This window comes from Equus caballus, chromosome 3 (genome assembly GCF_041296265.1).
Source record: "Equus caballus isolate H_3958 breed thoroughbred chromosome 3, TB-T2T, whole genome shotgun sequence".
NCBI lineage: Eukaryota > Metazoa > Chordata > Mammalia > Perissodactyla > Equidae > Equus > Equus caballus.
In genome coordinates this window covers 84,923,241-84,941,969 of record NC_091686.1, presented here as the reverse complement: position 1 = coordinate 84,941,969, position 18,729 = coordinate 84,923,241, and the positions used below count along the sequence as shown (strand labels likewise).

At 38.6% G+C, this 18,729-nt stretch overlaps 1 protein-coding gene across 2 annotated transcripts in view; it reads right to left on the bottom strand.

The window, feature by feature from the left end:
• SCFD2 (sec1 family domain containing 2) overlaps positions 1-18,729 on the bottom strand; it is a 392,812-nt gene that overhangs the window by 230,438 nt on the left and 143,645 nt on the right. For both annotated transcript variants that reach the window (XM_001493770.5, XM_005608775.4), the window contains exon 5: positions 4,013-4,262. In XM_001493770.5, the coding sequence (XP_001493820.1) occupies positions 4,013-4,262 (250 nt within the window). The remainder of the gene's footprint in view (positions 1-4,012; positions 4,263-18,729) is intronic.

Below are 18,729 nucleotides of genomic sequence, written 5' to 3'. Positions count from 1 at the left end.
AATAAGAGTCTAATTAATGTAAATTACAGTGTCTATGGTATTATCACGGCTCTATCTTGAACCATTGAATTTTTAGATACTTTGAATCATTCATTCCCTAGCTTTGCACTAAACTCTATTGACCTTTTCTTTAAAGATACTATAAAAATTCAGGGAAATAAATCGATGAGTAATATAACAATTATTTACCAAAGAGAAATTTTTCCTAAATAGGTATGGGTGTCAAAAATCACACGCAAGTTTTATTTTTCTTTGTTTCCTGATTCTAGAGCCTTTTGACCAACAAACCTTAGTCCACTGATTTGCCCCTAATAGGTTACAGGTGTGCCAAGCTGCTTCCCCACTTCAGTTCACAGGTCAACCGGGTAGTGTCTGGAGCAGCCAGAGCTCCCAGGGCTGGTTGCCTCTGACCACAGCGGTCCTGTCCACTTACCTCAGTATACTATGCAAACACTCTCACTGTCTATGCGTAGCACAATGTGAAAAAGGTTGGGAAGCACTACCCTATGTGACAACTAGATGCTATCAAAATAATAACAGCAATGCAAAAAAAATTACCTGTTTACAATACTGTATGGACGAAAAGTTAGCTCACACATACAATATCATTTTATTCTCAGCAAATCATGAGTGTTCAATATGGCACACTCATGTTTATTATCACGGTTCAAAGACGGGTGATTTTCCCACTAACACACACTGCTAAGAAATGGCAAAGCCAGGTCTTTTGAATCAAGGATTTCTGCTTTTAAGCCCTATGCTTTTGCTGAATACACCTCCCTGTACGACGACATTCCAAGTTTGCACAGATCTTTAAAATTAGCGTTTTGATTTCATTCTCTAAAGAAAGTTCAAATGGTTTTACTTTGTATTCTCTTGTGACTGCCATGCAAACACTAACATATATGGAAACTGATACTCTCTTTGAACTTAGCAAGACTGAGAAAGCACAACACGAATCGACATATTTAGGCCATACCAATTTTCTTTTTACAGCTCCCATCCCCGACACTCAGAGAGCCAACCCTTGTTATTTTGTGTGAGCAGAAGAGAGGTTTTGCCCATCACTCTCTCCAGAAGTATCTATTAAAAAGAAAATAGTATGCTGCCATTTGCCATGCTTAAGAGTTATTTTCTTTTGCCAGTCACAATTTCTCATTGTCCTTTCCATAAAAGGGAAAAATAGGGAGAGAAATGAAAGAAATTGTCAAAAGTAAATTACATACTTAGCATATAAAAGGAAATATGAATTTTAAACACAGGGCAATTATTGTCAAGAGATATTATTGAAATTTTAAAAATTTAAGTTTGCTACTCCTGTTTTAGAAAGATAGAAAACCAAAAGATTTCAATGGCTGGAAATTATATTTTAATTTCTTTATAGCAATGCAGAAACAAAGAGGACACATGCAAAAAAAATAGTGAGGTGTAGGAAAACATCTGCAAGTAGCTATTATAGACAGATTAAAAAGAATAGGCAATATCTAAAATAGTAACCAAATATTAATTTTCTCTTCAGAAAATAAGAACATGATTGAATGGTTGAGCACGCATCGCATAAAATACGTGTAAGCAAGCATAAGTTTACAGAATATAATTAATGCAGTGGTTATGGAAATGAGCTTGTGGCCAGTTTAGAATCTCATGCTTAAAGACATGGGATCCAGATCCAGAACACCTGGGTTCAAATCCTGGTTCTATCATTTAGCATTTGGGTGATGAGAACATGCTTAAGTTTTTAGTACAGAAAAACTGTTGCTCTCTTGATCCTATCAACAGTTAAGATGGTAAAACTACAGCATTATATAAAAAGCAGAATTCTAATATTAATTAATTTCTTGTTTTACTTTTTAACCAAATTTTCATCAACCACAAAATTTGCACAAGGCATAAAATAAATTCTGCCACTGAGTAACAAGTAAGCCAAGACTATGAATTGGAATAACATAAGTGAAACACCGTGGGCAAGTTCATGGTAACAGTTGGACTAACCTACTTCCACCACAGGCTAAGGACATTTGGAAAGTAATTAAATTCTTCCAATACATACTGGGATATCCCATGCTATTCCACAAGATGGAGTTACCACTGCCCAACACTGTCCAACTACTTTTTATCCCAAGATGCAAATTAAACATTCTCCTCAGTGGCTAACTGTAAACATAAACCCTACTTCCCAGGACATTTGACTTTACAACATACTTAATAAAGGGAATGTCCATACTGGCCAAGTGAGTCTATCTTGAGAAATAAAGTCTTTCTGGTGTCCACACAGGTTGGTCAATGCATGTGCGTTCAGGGTAAGTTCACTTATGACAGATTTAAGCAGCACATCTTCTCCACCATGTTTAAACTGTACATCCAAAGTTAATCTAGGTAGGAATGCACACTTATTATTACAAAATAAAATGTGATTAAAATTTTAAAATTTCCACAAATTTTTAACTTTCAACTGCTAAACTTACAAATTTTCCTAATATAAATATGAATGTACAGAAGTGTTTTTAAATGTGAAGTCACATTTTAATAGCAAGAAAAAGCAATATCCTGAGCAATCATAAACAGAGAAACTAATAAAGAATGAAATGCTAGGTCAATAAACACCTTGACTAAATATTAAATGAATACTCTAACGGCATGACTTCAATTCCCAAAATAATATAGTAACATACTAATGTTACAGAAAAGCTATCCAAATAACCTCAGCTAAACACACTGTCTTTGTTGTCTGTTTCTGAAAGTATGCATTGGAAGAATAACTTTCAATTAAATTCTCCTAGCGTTCAAATTTACTTCCATCAAATAACTGTTCTAAGCACTGTAGAAACCGTGGTAAACCTAAGTCAATATTCATTTATAGCCAAACAGACACATTGATCACACATAGTACTGTTCCTAAATGAAATGGGAACAAATTCTACAAGTTTTCCTTAAGTAGATTTTAAGTTGGCAAACAGGTTCTATACTAAGCAAGGAAATGTTTCATTTCTATGGAAACTTCATTCTGTTTCCACTTCATCAGGGTTTCACTTTCTACAACCAAACATAGGAAAGGTCAGCGGGGGCACAAAGGAGGTACACGTGCATGGGACACTCAGGTTGACAGCCACACAGCCTACTTCTGAGCCATCTGGATATTGTCCCCAGAGAGGCACAACAGGCGACAGGAGGGAAAGCTGGAAGATGTAGAGTCTGTCTCGGTTAAGCCTTCCTGAACGGAGAGGTCTACACGCGCCCATTCATGAATGAAGGGAAACTTGGTAGGTTTTTAAAGTACTTAAGTTTTATGCGTAAGTCTTAATAACTTCTCCCTCTCAAAGTGACCCAGACTCAGTCCATACTAATGGAAATAAGCTTTAAACAACATGTGCATGACAATATTGAATTTGATGCAGAATAACACAAATGACTATCTCCATGAGTTATATCACAGTTCTGACTAGAAGTGAAAACAGCTAGATTTTATGAGATTTCATTATATATTTCCACCAAAATAGCATAGCCTACTTTACTGGGATATTTGGATATTATTTTGGATACTACCAATTAATTCAGAATCAAAGTGAAATATGGGAAGTCAAAATAGAAAACTACTCTTGAAAGTGGCAATTTTCAATCCTATAACATTATGTAACATCTTAGGGAACCTTTTTAAAGTTTGGAACGACAGTCTCAGAGGGAATATGTCAACAGAACCCATTTGAATAGGATGCACTACTCTTTATTTTTCCTTAAAGATATTATGCCTTACGAGTATTTTGCTATTTTACGAGGCTTATACTCTAAGGAATATGAATTCTGACATGCAACTAGAATGCCACTTCACTACCACAACTGGAAAAAAAGAATACCGCCATGAAAACCTCCAATGCCAAAGGCTGACTAGCATTCATCAGGCCTCATGAAATTCCAAACAGCTCCAGTGAAGATGGTTGCCTCCTCCTCCTGAAATAGCCTTTACTTTTAAACCTGTTTTCCGTATCAGTGACGTTTATCTTTGTTAAACACTCACCTGTGATTTTTTGCAGCAAAGGTGACAGTTCAGACTCCTCACAAAATACCTGAGCCAATGTTTTCTTCACGTTTTCTTCAGCTTCACCCAGGTTTTTGTCCGCTGTGAACTCTCCACTGACAGAATAAATATATATCAGCAGGATCAACAGCTCTTCAGGGCAGTAGTCATCCTTGGTCCTCTGGTGTGAAGGCTTAATCATGGGTAGCAGCTGACTCAACACAACAGACATTGTCGACTCCCCAACGCTCTGAAATAAAAGGCGGGAATATGAAAACATGTCGATCTTGTGCAAAGACATAATTTATGCACTACGTCAGTCCAAAGATAGCTTGCAAACAAGTCTGTGATGTTCACTGACTAGATCACTTGTTATTTGTTTCTTGTCCTAGAGAGAACACTGCCAGAGGTTGAGCATTAGAGTATTTTTTTGAAAGATCTAATTTATGAAACGGCTAGTCAAGTTGTAGACCCTTTTTTATTATCTTACATGTTGCTTAAACAAATAAGACAACTCTACTTTTAAAAATAAAAATATAAGTACTTCACACACTACAAATTTTAAATAAAAATTATATATTTGTAAAGTAATATGATTAAAAATAAAAACATGCCAGCATCTATACATCCAAATGAATGCTGACACTCCTTCAGAGAAATTACCTTGAATTTTATAGCATATTCTTTTTAATATTCTCTTTATTGGCAAATATTAGTCAAAATAAGTTTTCTTTATAACAACAAAAAATTTTCTGCTACTCTGGTAACTAGAATAGGGGATCAAACTGGTAATGTCACTTAGGGTTCAAGATATCTTTGGGTGAGCCTAAAGGTAATTCACCTTAAAATTTTCAAAACTTTTTGCTTTTAGGTCTTCCACCAATTTCTCGAGCGACATTTAGCAGAGATTTCAAAATGCCTTGCATGCGATAACAGTATTGCATTACTGGAGTAACTGCATGACTTCCAAGGAATTAAACACATTTCTAGTACAAGTTCTGAGATTTTTGGTGAGTAGATAAATCCCCATTTTAAATAATGCGATTTAATTTCATCTATAATATAAAATAATCCTATAAAATAAAACTCAACTATCTGCATTAAAATCAGGAGCCAAATGATCACAACTTGCAACTTTCACATCGTTCATTCAGAAGTGCTCATTGAGCATCTACCATGTTCTGGGTACCATTCTGGGTCTGGGGATACAGCAGTGAACAAAATACATCCCTGCTCTCAGAGACCTTATGCACTAGTTTGGGGAAATAGACAATTAAAAAGCTAAAGAAGTAAAATACATAGTATATTAGATGGTGGTAAGTCCTATGGAGAAAAACAAAGCAGGAAAGGAAGACAGGGCTTTAGGGTGTGCATGTGTGTGGATATGCACAATTTTAAAGAGGAAAAGCCATTTTAAGAAGGGAGTACTGGAATAAAGAAAGACCTATAGAAACTCTTCTTCTGAAAGAAGTTGATAGCAAGCAGCTGAATGTGATTCTATATTGGGAGGACTATCCAAAATGAGCTTTTCTAGTCAAGTCATTTCTACACCTGGAAAAATTTGGATATATCATCTCAAGGTTAAAGTTCACAGTTACATTATTTGGTACACAAAAAACAGCTGTTACCATTTATTTCCACTAAAGATCTTGGATGTTCACAATGTACCACGCAAAATAAAATGGTAAGTCTTTGGAAAAAATAAGGTACAAATGGAAAAGAACAGAACAGAGATTTTGCTGTTACACAGTGACAAGACGCGATTTATCCAGTATAAACACACCCACTTCTCAAAGGAAATGGCTGAAAGGTTTGAAGGCATCGTAGAACTGTCCTATAGCTTCAGGAGTCTCTTGAGAGGAACCTTCAAGTGTTCTTTCTTTGCTTTACAGGCTGCCAAGAGCAATTTAAAAGAAAGGAGCTGTGTGGTTGGCCTGTTAAAGGAGGGACCGTGGGGTCTGCAGCTTTCATTTTTACTCTTTACCCTATTGCCAACTCCTTGGATGACATTAAGCAGACTCTTTCATTGCTCTATATCCCATTTCTAAAATGCAAGTGTACACATCAAGTGTCTATCTTATAGGAGCCCTATGATTCTCTCCCCAGAGCAAAAGGATTGTTTTAAAAGATAGTTATAAAAAATAAAACAGGGTCGGATAATCATCATAATCATTTGAAAAGATTCACTCCCAAACGTCTGGTCATCAAAGCATCATTTTTTGAGTTGTCAATCTAAGATATGTGGCTAGAGAGCAAAATCCCTCATTAGTGACAGTAGCAGACTTCTGCTAGTTAGGCAACACATGTGCATATCAATTTCTAAAATTACATTCTAATCTGCTTAAACCATCCCAAGAAGTAAATACTTTAGTTGAATTCAAAGTCAAGAATATTGATCAGTCTTAAAGAGGCATGAGAGCTCAGTGGAAACAACGAGACTCCATTTTAAAAAGCCAGATTCCAAACCTGATTGTTCCACTGACTAGTGCCTTAATCTCTTAGAATATCAGCAAACTTCTTAGGATCTCTTCATCTCTAAAATGACACGATATGACTACTAGAAGATGACTGAGTTCTTAAGTCATATTTATGCCAAGGTCTCCATTTTCACTTTCTTCTCCCTTTCCCTTTTTTTTATGTCACCATTGATGGTAGAAGTCCGCAAATTACATTCTCATTGTTGGCTACACAAAATATAAATGATCAAAATAGAAAAGCTTTACTGTAGAAACAAATGTAGATATGGAAATATTGTAGATACTGTACAAAAGGGCTGATATACATACACATATTTCCTAACTCTGACCACTGAGAGCATCTAGAAGCAGTGACACCCCAGTAGCAATGAGCACACCCAGCGGTCAGATCTTAGTCTCTAACATCATTCTCAAATATAAGGAACCAGGGATCCTTGGAGAAATGGCTGATTCTAGGGATGGGCCAGGGAAAATACAAGAGGAATCTGGAAGATCTTGTAATGCCAGAAAGTAAGGAAGTCCTTAAAAAAACAAAAGGATGGGGGCATGACAAAAGGATACAAGAGACAATTGGAAGACCTCCTAGTGGCCAAAGCTGGAACATCTGAGCAACAAAATAAATAAAGTAGCAATGGATTATAACCCAAAGTACTAAATAAATGTGTATCACTCCATACTGATATAAATAAGTGATTGCATTAAAAAAATAAATAAATGTAGGAGAAGAAACAAGTCTTCCTTACATAAGAATTCCAAATAACTTATGTTGATACTCGCCCCTCCAGGAGATGGAGGTTAATCACTCCACTTCCTGAGTGTGGACTGCATGTAGTGACTTGCTTCTAAAATATTGTGTGTGGAAAGGGGAGGGAGGAGTGACTTTACCTTAGCCAGAAGATCAAGGTTAACAACATCAGCCCATCAATAGCAAAGGGAGGCAGAGGAATCGTCTGGCAAGGATGAAGCAGAGGGAATCCCATGCCACCTTAGTTTAGAAGGTGAACTAGACCTTTCTAGTGCTATGCATAAAAGCATGACCCCAGACTGGATGTATATCCATTTTCTGATCTTCTCTGCTCTTAGAATGAAATTTCAACAAGAAGGAAGGAAAATATCAGTGCCACTCTAGATTGAAACCTTTTTAAAGGCAAAAGAAGGAATCTGAGGAGGATTAATAATAAAGATATGAGAGTAAGACTACAGACCTGAGTACCTGTTATACCACTTACTAACTGTGTGACCTTGGGCAAGTTATCTAACCACTCCAAGTCTCAGTTTCCTCATCTGTAAAATGGAAATAATGCCACAAATACCTGAATATTAAGAAATTCCATAGGCACTCATTTTTATAATATTGGGACACTGCTTAAACTACCTCGTGATTTAAAATAGAATAATCCCCACAATGGGACAGTCTTTGTAAAGACTCAAACATAACAGGATGCCCTCTTTCCTGAGGGCTAATTTTGGAGAAAACACTTTAATTAGAGGATGTACAACAATAGATTTTGCTTCATAAGGTTGTTTTAAAGATTTAATAATAGAAGTAAATCACAGGAATAAATTTAACCAAAGAGGTGAAAGACCTGTACACTGAAAACTATAAAACATTGTTGAAAGAAATAGAAGACACAAAGAAATGGAAAGATATTCTATGCTCATGGATTGGAAGAATTAACATAGTTAAAATGTCCATACTTCCCAAAGCAATCTACAGATTCAATGCAATCTTTATCAAAGTCCCAATGACATTTTTCACAGAAACAGAACAAAGAATCCCAAAATTTATAGGGAACAACAAAAGACTCCAAATAGCCAAAGCAATCTTGAGAAAAAAGAAAAAAGCTGAAGGTATCACACTCCCTGATTTCAAAATATACCACAAAGCCATAGCAATCAAAACAGCATGGTACTGGCACAAAAACAGAAACACAGATCAATGGAACAGAATTAAGAGTCCAGAAATAAACCCACACATCGATGGACAGCTAAATTTCAACACGGGAGCCAAGAACATACAATGGAGAAAGGAAAGTCTCTTCAATAAACAGTGCTGGGAAAACTGGGCAGCCACATGCAAAAGAATGAAAGTAAGGCCATTATCTTACACCATACACAAAAATTAACTCAAAATGGATTAAAGGCTTGAATTTAAGACATTAAACCATAAAACTTCTAGAAGAAAACATAGGCGGTACGCTCTTTGACATTGGTCTTAGCAGCAACTTTTTAAATACCATGTCTCACCAGGCAAGGGAAACAAAAGAAAAAATAAACAAATGGGACTACATCAAACTAAAAAGCTCCTGCAAAGCAAAGGAAACCATCAATGAAATGAAAAGATATTTGCAAACCATATATCTGATAAGGGATTAATATCCAAAATATATAAAGAACTCATACAACTAAACAATGAAGAAACTAACAACCCAATTAAAAAGTGGGCAAAGGATCTGAACAGACATTTTTCCAAAGAAGATAAACAGATGGCCAATAGGCACATGAAAAGATGTTTAACATCGCTAATTATTAGGGAAATGCAAATCAAAAGTACAATGAGATATCACCTCACACCCATCAGAATGGTTATAATTAACAAGACAAAAAGTAACAAGTGTTGGAGAAGATGTGGAGAAAAGGGAACCCTCATACACTGCTAGTGGGAGTGCAAACTGGTGGAGCCACTATGGACAACAATATGGAGATTCCTCAAAAGATTAAGACTAGATCTACCATATGATCCAGCTATTCCGCTTCTGGGTATTTATCCAAAGAACGCTAAAAACGAATGTGTAAAGATACGTGCACCCCTATGTTCATTACAGCATTATTCACAATAACCAAGACTTGGAAACAACCTAAGTGCCTATCAAGGGATGAATGGATAAAGAAGATGTGGTATATATACACAATGGAATACTACTTAGCCATAAAAAAGATAAAATCTTGCCATTTGTGACAACATGGATGGAGCTTGTGGGTATATGCTAAGCAAAATAAGCTAGAGGGAGAAAGTCAAATACCACAGGATCTCAGTCATAAGTAGAAGATTAAAAACAACAACAACAACAAACAAACACATAGATACAGAGAGTAGACTGGTGGTTGCCAGAGGGGAAAGGTGGGGAGGGAGGAGGGCAAAAGAGGTGTCAGGGCACATGTGTGGTGATGGATGGTAATTAGTCTTTGGGTAGTGAACATGATGTAGTCTATACAGAAACTGAAATATAATCATGTACACCTGAAATTTATATAATGTTATAAACCAATGTTACCTCAATTAAAAAAAATGTTAAAGGCCAAAAAAAATAAAAATGAAAAAAAGAAGTAAATCACACACAGTGCCTGGCACATAGCCTCTCCATGGACTCCTTTCTTACCCAGCAGAAGTGATTAAGATGACAGGTAAGGGAATGAAATACCTTCTAGGAATAGGAAGTGAGCAGTCTCAAAGGAGGGATGGGAAACCACACCTTGGAACTTAACTGCAAAGTTAGTCAAAGGGTAAAGGCAATATAAACATTATTAAACACTGCCGTTGAAAAGCACACACAGAGCAAACCACAACCAAAGGGGAAAAAATGGCTTCTTTATAAAGTACCAGGGATTGAATTTCTCATTCATTTTGATATAAATGGGCCTACTAGTAGGAGGTGGAAGACTGGAGCTGTGTCTGGAGTGACAAAACCTTTTTTTTTATTCCGCAGTCTGGGACTCCTGTTATGTTTGAATGAGTCCCCAGTAACTCCATACAAAAGCCCCTCTGTAAAATGTATGTTGTCTTTAGAAAAGCCAACTTTTGGGCTGACTTAAAGCACCTCTGCAAAGACAGAGTCAGTTTCTGTGCTGGCTACCTTTGCAGGCACAAGGAGCAAACAGGTCATCTTCCGTGGGGTGCAGTGCAGGCTGGGCTGGCTTCATACCTGCTACTCTGTGGTGCACAGCCCGCGGACACTCAGTGCCACTCTAAGACACTCTATGGCGTTGCTGGAGAACCCATCTCTGCGATTCCTTCAAGCTTCAGCAAAGTCAGGCTCATGGGATGCTGCCAGTGGAGGCCTGAGGCAGTGCCTAAGGCCCTTCTGCCCCAAAACATCACCTGCCATCCTTGCATTAATACTTGCCTCGGGCTGGCCCGGTGGTGCAGTGGTTAAGTACGCACGTTCCGCTTCAGTGGCCCAGGGTTCGCCAGTTCAGATCCCAGGTGCAGGCATGGCACCGTATGGCACGCCATGCTGTGGTAGGCGTCCCACATATAAAGTAGAGGAAGATGGGCATGGACATTAGCTCAGGGCCAGTCTTCCTCAGAAAAAAGAGGAGAACAGGCAGATGTTAGTTCAGAGCTAATCTTCCTCAGAAAAAAAAAACCAGAAAACTTGCCTCAAGGCCTTAAATTCCCATCATCAAAGCACTTTGCTTCTTTCGGGAATGGGTTTCTTCTTATGTCCCAGGCAAAATGCAAAAATGTAACTTGGTCTGTGTAAGGATAATTCATTGATGCACTTATGCATTTATCACCACATATTTATTGTGTACATACGATATGCCTGGCACTTTGCTATACTCTGAGCATACAAACAAAAAAGCAAGACACGAGATTCAAGGAGCTTACAGGTGAGTGGGGGTAGGAGTAAACAGTCATGACAACGCAGTAAGTACGTGCTTTAGTGAGGCATTCACTTTGGAAACACAGCAGAGAAACACCTAAATCCTGGAAGAGGTGGTACCTCAATTGAGTCAATCAATCAACATCTATTTTCAGGGAGGAGTATGCTCATCTCAGAAATGAGCAAGGGAATAGGATCTTTCCTTCAATCCTTCAACAAATATTTAATGCACACTTACTAAGAGTGTATGGTACGCAGAATAACGGCCCCTAAAAAAGATCCACACTCTCTTCCCTAGAACTGTAAATATGCTACCTTCGAGAGCAAACGAGACTTTGCAGATGCGTTAAGTTACAGATCTTGAGATGGGGAGATCACCCTGCATTATCTGGGAGGGCCCAGTCTAATCACATGAGTTCTTAAAGAAGAGGACCTTTCCTGGCTCTAGTCAGAGAGAGATGAAATGATGAAGGGTCAGAGAGAAGCAGTGCTGCTGGCTTGGAAGATGGAGGAAGAGAGCCACAAGCCAAGGAATGCAGGGGGCCTCTGGACTGGAAAAGGCAGGGAGACAGATGTTCCCCTAGAGCCTCCAAGAAGGAATGCAGTGCTGATGCCAACACCTTGATTGTAGTCTAGTGAGCCCAGGGTCGGACTTCTGATCTACACAATTGTAAGATAGTAAATTTATGTTGTTTTAAGCCACTAAGTTTGTGGCGATTTGCTACAGCAGCAACAGAAATTAATACAAGTGGTTTGTGTGAGGTCGGACATGAGAAACCGTATCAGGGCCCACAATCCAGGCAGAGAACCTGGTACATTGTAGGGCTCTGTAAATACTTGCCAAATGACTAAATGAATAAGCAAAAGCAAAGATGAATAGGTTCTTCCGTGGGCCTGTTCCATCTGTACCACTAAGGAGCCAGTGAGCGTCTTCAGGGATATCACAGAAAGGGAAGGCATGGAGACATACTGAATTTAAAATTTGCTACTCAATATTTTCGCTTAGAACTAGTCAGTCCCAAACCATGCAATCTCATATAAGCCAATATTCATTGAGTCCAGAATAACCATATAAGACAGGTCTTTCGAAGTGTAGTCCATAGATCTGAGATTCCAGAGACCTTTTCAAGAGGTCAAAATTATTTTTATAATAATACATTCTTTTATTCTCAAAGAATAAGACATTCTTTGCTTTTTCACTGTGTTGCCATTGTACTAATAGTGCAAAAATAATGGTGAGTAAGATTGCTGGTACCTTAACAGATCAAGGAGAGTGGCTCCAAACTGTGCTAACAGTGATCACATTCTTTACCACTATGCTATGAACTCACAGTTGGATTTTTTTCTTTTTGGTGATGAAGATTGGCCGTGAGCTAACACCTGTTGCCAATCTTCCTCTTTTTGCTTGAGGGAGATTGTTGCTGAGCTAACATCTATGCCAATCTTCCTCTGTTTTGTATGTGAGACACCACCACAGCTTGATGAGCTGTGTGCAGGTCCACACCAGGGATGCAAATCTGCAAACCCCAGGCTGCCAAAGCAGAGTGTGCAAACTTTACTACTCCACCGGGCCGGCCCCAGGAATTTTTAAAAAGTCAGTTTTACTTAAGAATGCCTTTGATGAAGCAGTAAAAATTATTAATCTTACAAAATCTCAACTCTTAAATAAATGTCTCTCTAATATTTTGTGTAATAAAATAGGAACTATGCACAAAGCTCTCAGCTGTATACTAAAGTACAACGGTTATCTTGAGGAAAAACATATGTGCAGTTATTTGAGTTGTGAGCTGAACTAATTGTTTCTCTCACGTAAAACCATTGTTACTTGAAAGAAGGACAGAGAATTTCTGATTATTAAGACTTGGATATTTGGCAAACATTTCCTCAAAAATGAACAAAGTGATCCTGTTCCTTCAAGGAAATCAATTGACATGTTTATTACCAATGATAAAATTCTGGCTTTTAAGCAAAAATTCCAATTTTGGAAAACTTGTATCTGCCACTGCCAGATTCTCTGTACATAAAGATTTTTCTAATGACATTAAAATGTGATTATTTTGGATTGCATAATGAACTGTGTCAACATTTGGAAGATCTACATAACTCAGTGAGCCAATATTTTCAAATGACCGACGGATGATGTAAGAAAATCAGGCATAGGCAAAAGATCCATTCAAAATAGAAGAAAGACGAGTGGATTTTAACGTAAAAGAGTACAAAAAGCTTATTGGAATGGTTTCCAATTCAATATTACAACTTTCCTTTAAGAAATCAGTACCTGCAGAGTCTAGGTATGGGATCAAGAAAGAATATCTGCAAACATCTGAAAACGCTATCAAAATATTCCTCCCTTTTCCAACTATGTATCTTCACGAGGCTGGATTTTCTTCACTACTTCAACCAAAACAACATATGGCAGCATACTGAATGAGCAGGCAAATACGGGAATCCAGCTGTTTTCTATTCAGTAAGACATCAAAGAGATTTGCAAAAATATAAACCAATGCCATGCTCACTTATTTTTTTGCTTTGGAAAGAGAGTTATTTTTCATAACATGTTACTTATGTTAGCTTGTAACAGGTTTGTTAATATTTTCCAAGAAATTGATAAATGAATATTTTCCATTTTTCTCAGTTTTAATTTCTAATACAGTAAATACCAATATTTATCGATTTAAGAATGTCACATCCTAGCAAGAAAACTCATTATTTTCTACCCTCTTTTCCCCTTCTCACGGCTAAAATGCAGATAAAATGGTGGTAGGATAGCTTCAACTGTATTCTTTGAGAGGAAGGTAATGCAACATGGTTTCCCTAAATCAGAGCCTCTCAAAATTTAATGCGCGTGTGGATTACCTGGGGCTCTTGTTAAATGCAGGTGTTGATTCATTAGGTTTGGGACAGGGCCTGAAGATTCTGCAGGTCTAACAAGTTCTCAGGTGATACCAATGCTGCCGGTCCGTGGACCATGTTTTGAGTGGCATCTGGACTGAAGCACCCAACAATTTCTAGACTGCAGTATGTATGGGAAATACACTGTCCTGTTTGAGTCACTGTAGTTGTGGATTGCTTTGGTATCTCACCTTAATCTGAATACTAACTAATATAGCTCATACATCTCTATCTCCAGCCAAATTTCTCTCCTTTGCTCCCTACCCACACAGTGAACTGCCTATTGGACTTTGTGTATCTCATCGGCAAATTTAACTCAACATGCCTAAAACTGAAATCAAGATTTTTACCCCCAAATCTGCTCTTTAGTCCATAAACCTTCTACTATTTTGTGGTACCATTATTCTCCCAGTTGACCAAGACAGAAACTTGGACTCTACCACAGCTTTCCCTTGTCCCTGCCACATCAAATCAGCCACCAAGTCCTGAGGATTTTATGTCTCCATCTCCTCTTCTCTACTCCTTCCTCTACCACCGAAGTTGCAACTACCGTTATCTCTAGCCATGATTTATCTCATTCTAAACCAAAACTTTGATCTCTTTAAAATTATTTCATGGTTTCTACTGCCTTCAAGATAAAGGCTTTACATGACATATGCATTTCTTTACCTTCATAGCCCCAATTAACTGTTCAGCCTCATCCATCATGAATCCTCTCCCTACAGGCTACATTTCAGCTTTGTTGAACTACTTGCATTTGCCTTTGTGCTTTTGTGCATGCTTATCTCTCTGCCTGGAATGTTTTTTTCTCTCTTTTCCACCTGGTCTCACAATTCAACTCAAGCATTATCTCCTCTGACTCTCCCCAGATGTGTTAAATGTGTCTACTTTGTGATTCCTGAGAAGCCTATATTTTTCACTACCATGGCTCTTATCACCCTGAATTTAATTGTTTATTCATGTCTAGCTTCCTTCTAAGACTGAAAAATCCTTGATCTTATTCCTAATGGTATTTTCAGCCCCCAGCTCGTCCTTTGAACAGAGTATCAAAAGTATATTTATCTCTATAATGAAGGAGCTGACCTCAGAAAAAGAAAAGACAAATGGACATTTACAGATATATAATTATATATTATCCCATTTAATCCTCCTGATTACCCTGTAACATAGGTATTATTATTTCAGAGGAATAAACTGAGGTTGAGAAAGGCAACTTGTCAAGGACATCAGCTGGTGAATGGTTGAGCTAGGATCAAACTCAAGATGGTCTTTCTCCAAAATCTACATCTGATCCACTACACATTTCCTCTCCAGGGCTTCCCAGTCAGAGGCAACCAGAGTTTGCGGGAAAGGGGAATCCAGCCCCTTGAGACGGTATGATACCATGATTCTGACTAGGACAAATCATCAAGGGAACCCAGCAGATGAGCTAAATCAGATAAGAGCAAGAGCAGCTATAGGCCAACTTAACATATCAGAGGAGATCTACTAACTTACAGCTCTTTAGAGTCCCCTGGTGTGGTAGATGACTAGCCCCAAAACCTCATTCAAGGTTAAAAACCTCTGGTGGAGGGATATATAGAATTATGGCAGAACTTCCCATCCAGGATGTCATCATGCCATGTTTACACTCCTACCCCAAGCCCAAGTGACAGCCAGATGGGGCCTAGAGCAGTCAGTGCCACTGGTCCGGTTCTACGTAGCTAGCAACCCAGTATGTCCTGTAAAAACAGCATAGTTTTCCATTGTAGCGAAAAAAAGATGGGATGTGCTGAAGAGATATGCACAAAAAAGAATCAGATACTGAAGTCATCAAAGAGGGTGGAAATGGTCTCCTGGAGCTGCTGATTTAAAGACAGTAGATTGGCACTATGGCATGCACTTCAGATGAGAAGAAGCAGGAAGAGGATGGTAGATCAACGATGTGGAAGTCATATAGACAGGCTCAGCTCCCTTTGCACAGGAAGTGGGAAGGTGGTAAGACACAAGGCAGAGAAGGGTAGAGATCATTCAGGGCCACATAGCCCATTGTTAGAACCTTTGCCTTTCTTCCAGGATGAAAGGAATTTTGAGCAGAGGAATGATATAATTGGATTTATGTTTTAAAAGGCTATCACTCAGGCTGTGGTGAAGAGAACAGACTACGGAGGAGCAAGGGAAGAAGCAGGGAGACAAGCAATTTCACTAATCCAAGCGAGAAACAATGGGGCTTGACTGAAGCAGGCACATCGGAGGTAGTGTGAACTGGTGGAATTTGGAAATATTTTGAAGCTAAAGCCAGCACAGTTTGCTGATGGATTGGATGCAGAGTGTGAGAGAAAGAAAACAGTCTCGAATTATTCCAAGGTTTTTGGATGGAGGCTCAAAGCAGGAGGTGGTGGTTCAAAGATCATGGAGATGGCAGAATTGGAGAGCAATGTAAGAATGGGATGCATGTAAATATTTCAGGAAGGGGGATGTCTAAGCTCAGAACAGTGAGAAAGGGGACCAGAATGAATGGAAAGATTCTGGAGAGAGCAAAACAATGGTTAGATAGTTAGAAGAATGTATCAACAAGATTTAATAGTGAGAGCAAGCAGATGTGAAGTAACACAGAGGGACTCATCTCAAAGTATGAATGTGTTTCCTAAAATTCATCCTTCTAAGGGGCACTTGGAACTCACTGGCCTTCTGCATCTGTGGGCAAATGATTCCCTGGCACTGAGAAATGGTGAAGTCCTCAGTGGAAGTGAACACAGATTCTACAAACTTTCTCTCCTGCTAAAAGTGCCATTAGAGAAAAACTGTGATATAGTCACACGATGGAATACTACAGTACAACTAAAAAGAATAATCTATAATTTCACAAAATAACGATACGGATGAACCTCACAAATATAATGTTGAATGAAAGGAGACATAGAAAAAGAACATATGTGATTCCATTTCTATAAAATACAAAAATCAGGGAAAACTAATCTATGTTTTTAGAAGTCCCTACTGCTTAGAAGGAGGGCGTAGGAGGGAGGCGGCAGAAAGTAGGTTTCCAGGGTAGCTGGTAATAGTCTGTCTCTTGACCTGGGTGCTGATTACAAAGATGTCTTCAGTTATTAAAAATTCATTGAGCTGTACTTTTCCTTATTATATTTTACTTCAATGAAAAACTTTTCAAAATGCCATTGTACCAGGCCACATTTCCTGTGTCCTGGGAACAACAGAGCTATCTACTTAGAGTTCTTATTACAGATTAGCATGAACAGGAAAATAGAAGAAGCTTACAGAATCTATCAAATAATCTAATTTTTTATTTGGCTACACTTAGCTTCAGCTATAGGTAAAGACTAGGGCCTTGATTTCAGAGAAAGAAAAAACAACTTTCAATGGCTGTCCAATTTAAAACACACACATGTTTTAGAGGGAATAGAAACTTTTTTTGTAATGTTTTTTCCTCCTCTCTCGGGAAATGATGTTACTCCGTGCTTCAAACAGAACTGCCAAGTTTAAGAGGCTGTTTTCTGTAAACAGGCCAGCTGGGCCATAAGTTGCATGAAATGAGGGACAAGCTACTTCAGAGCAGAACAGAACGCCACGGGGAGTTGGGAAGTGTGCATCCAAAAAAATCTCCAGCCATTTGTCTTTATCTGGCCACCTTTAATGATTTAAGAGCTCTTTTTGCCATGTTATCATCAATCAATTACTACGATTGAGCAGACTCTAAAAACTGGAGTTTTTAAAACGCAACTATCCGTGACCTAGATTTCCTGCTGGTTCTGTTGGCCCCAGGTTAGGCCAGTTTGTCTATCATCAAGGGAGCCAATAAAAATAATAAAAACAGGTCAACGCTGGGCTTTCCAAAGCCCGTATAAAAATATTCACACTCCTCCCATCAGCGCCAACTCAACGTGCCCACTCTTTGAGATCTCAGTAAATTCTACTCTAATAACAAAATATTCCACAGAATGTATACATTATCTAAAAACCCACCTTTTTCCCCCCTTCCTTCCATGCTTGCCTGCTTTCCTTTTAATCTAGCTAAGCAACAATTTCACAACTCTTAGCAGGCAACTCAAATGATGTCATTTTGCTGAGTTCAGCAAAGGAACTACATTTTGGCAAACCAGGGGATATATGAGAAGATGAAATGTAAATTTTAGCTATCTTAATGGAGAATGTGATACTGCACTTCCAAGCCTGTGATAGAATTTGACTTCCAGGATCCACAGAGCAAAGACTACTGAATGGGGAGGAGAAGATAAAGGTGGTAGAGGCACCAGCAAAGCAGGCCAGCTTAACGGTTGTCTGTGAAAACCAGAATAGTTTTCTTAAGTCTTATTTCAACACTTTTCGTATCACTTGACAGGAAATAAGAAGGAGAAGGGCGCTGCAGCGTCCAAGGCCTCAAGCTCCCTTATGAGAGTGGCCAGCAATGCAGAAATTCTATTCAGTAACAAAGCACCGTTCCTTGCACCCATGACCTGCCTGCAAAAACCTGTGAGCCCAGTGGAGCCGGGACAAGGCCCCAGGGCCCTCTCTCCTAGAAGGATCCCAGCCAGAATCTCAGCATGCTGGGCCATCTTATTTGGAAGCAATTCTGCATCTCTGTTCCAGATGGGAAGTTTGAACAAACTCTAGAAAAGGCCTGGGTGCCAGACTGGGGACCCAAAGGCATAATCATGAAGGCAGCGATTCGCCTTTAGTGGTCTCCACTTTCCTTTCTCTGACTTTGCCCCTCCTTTGACCCCACCAAGTACTCAGAACTCAC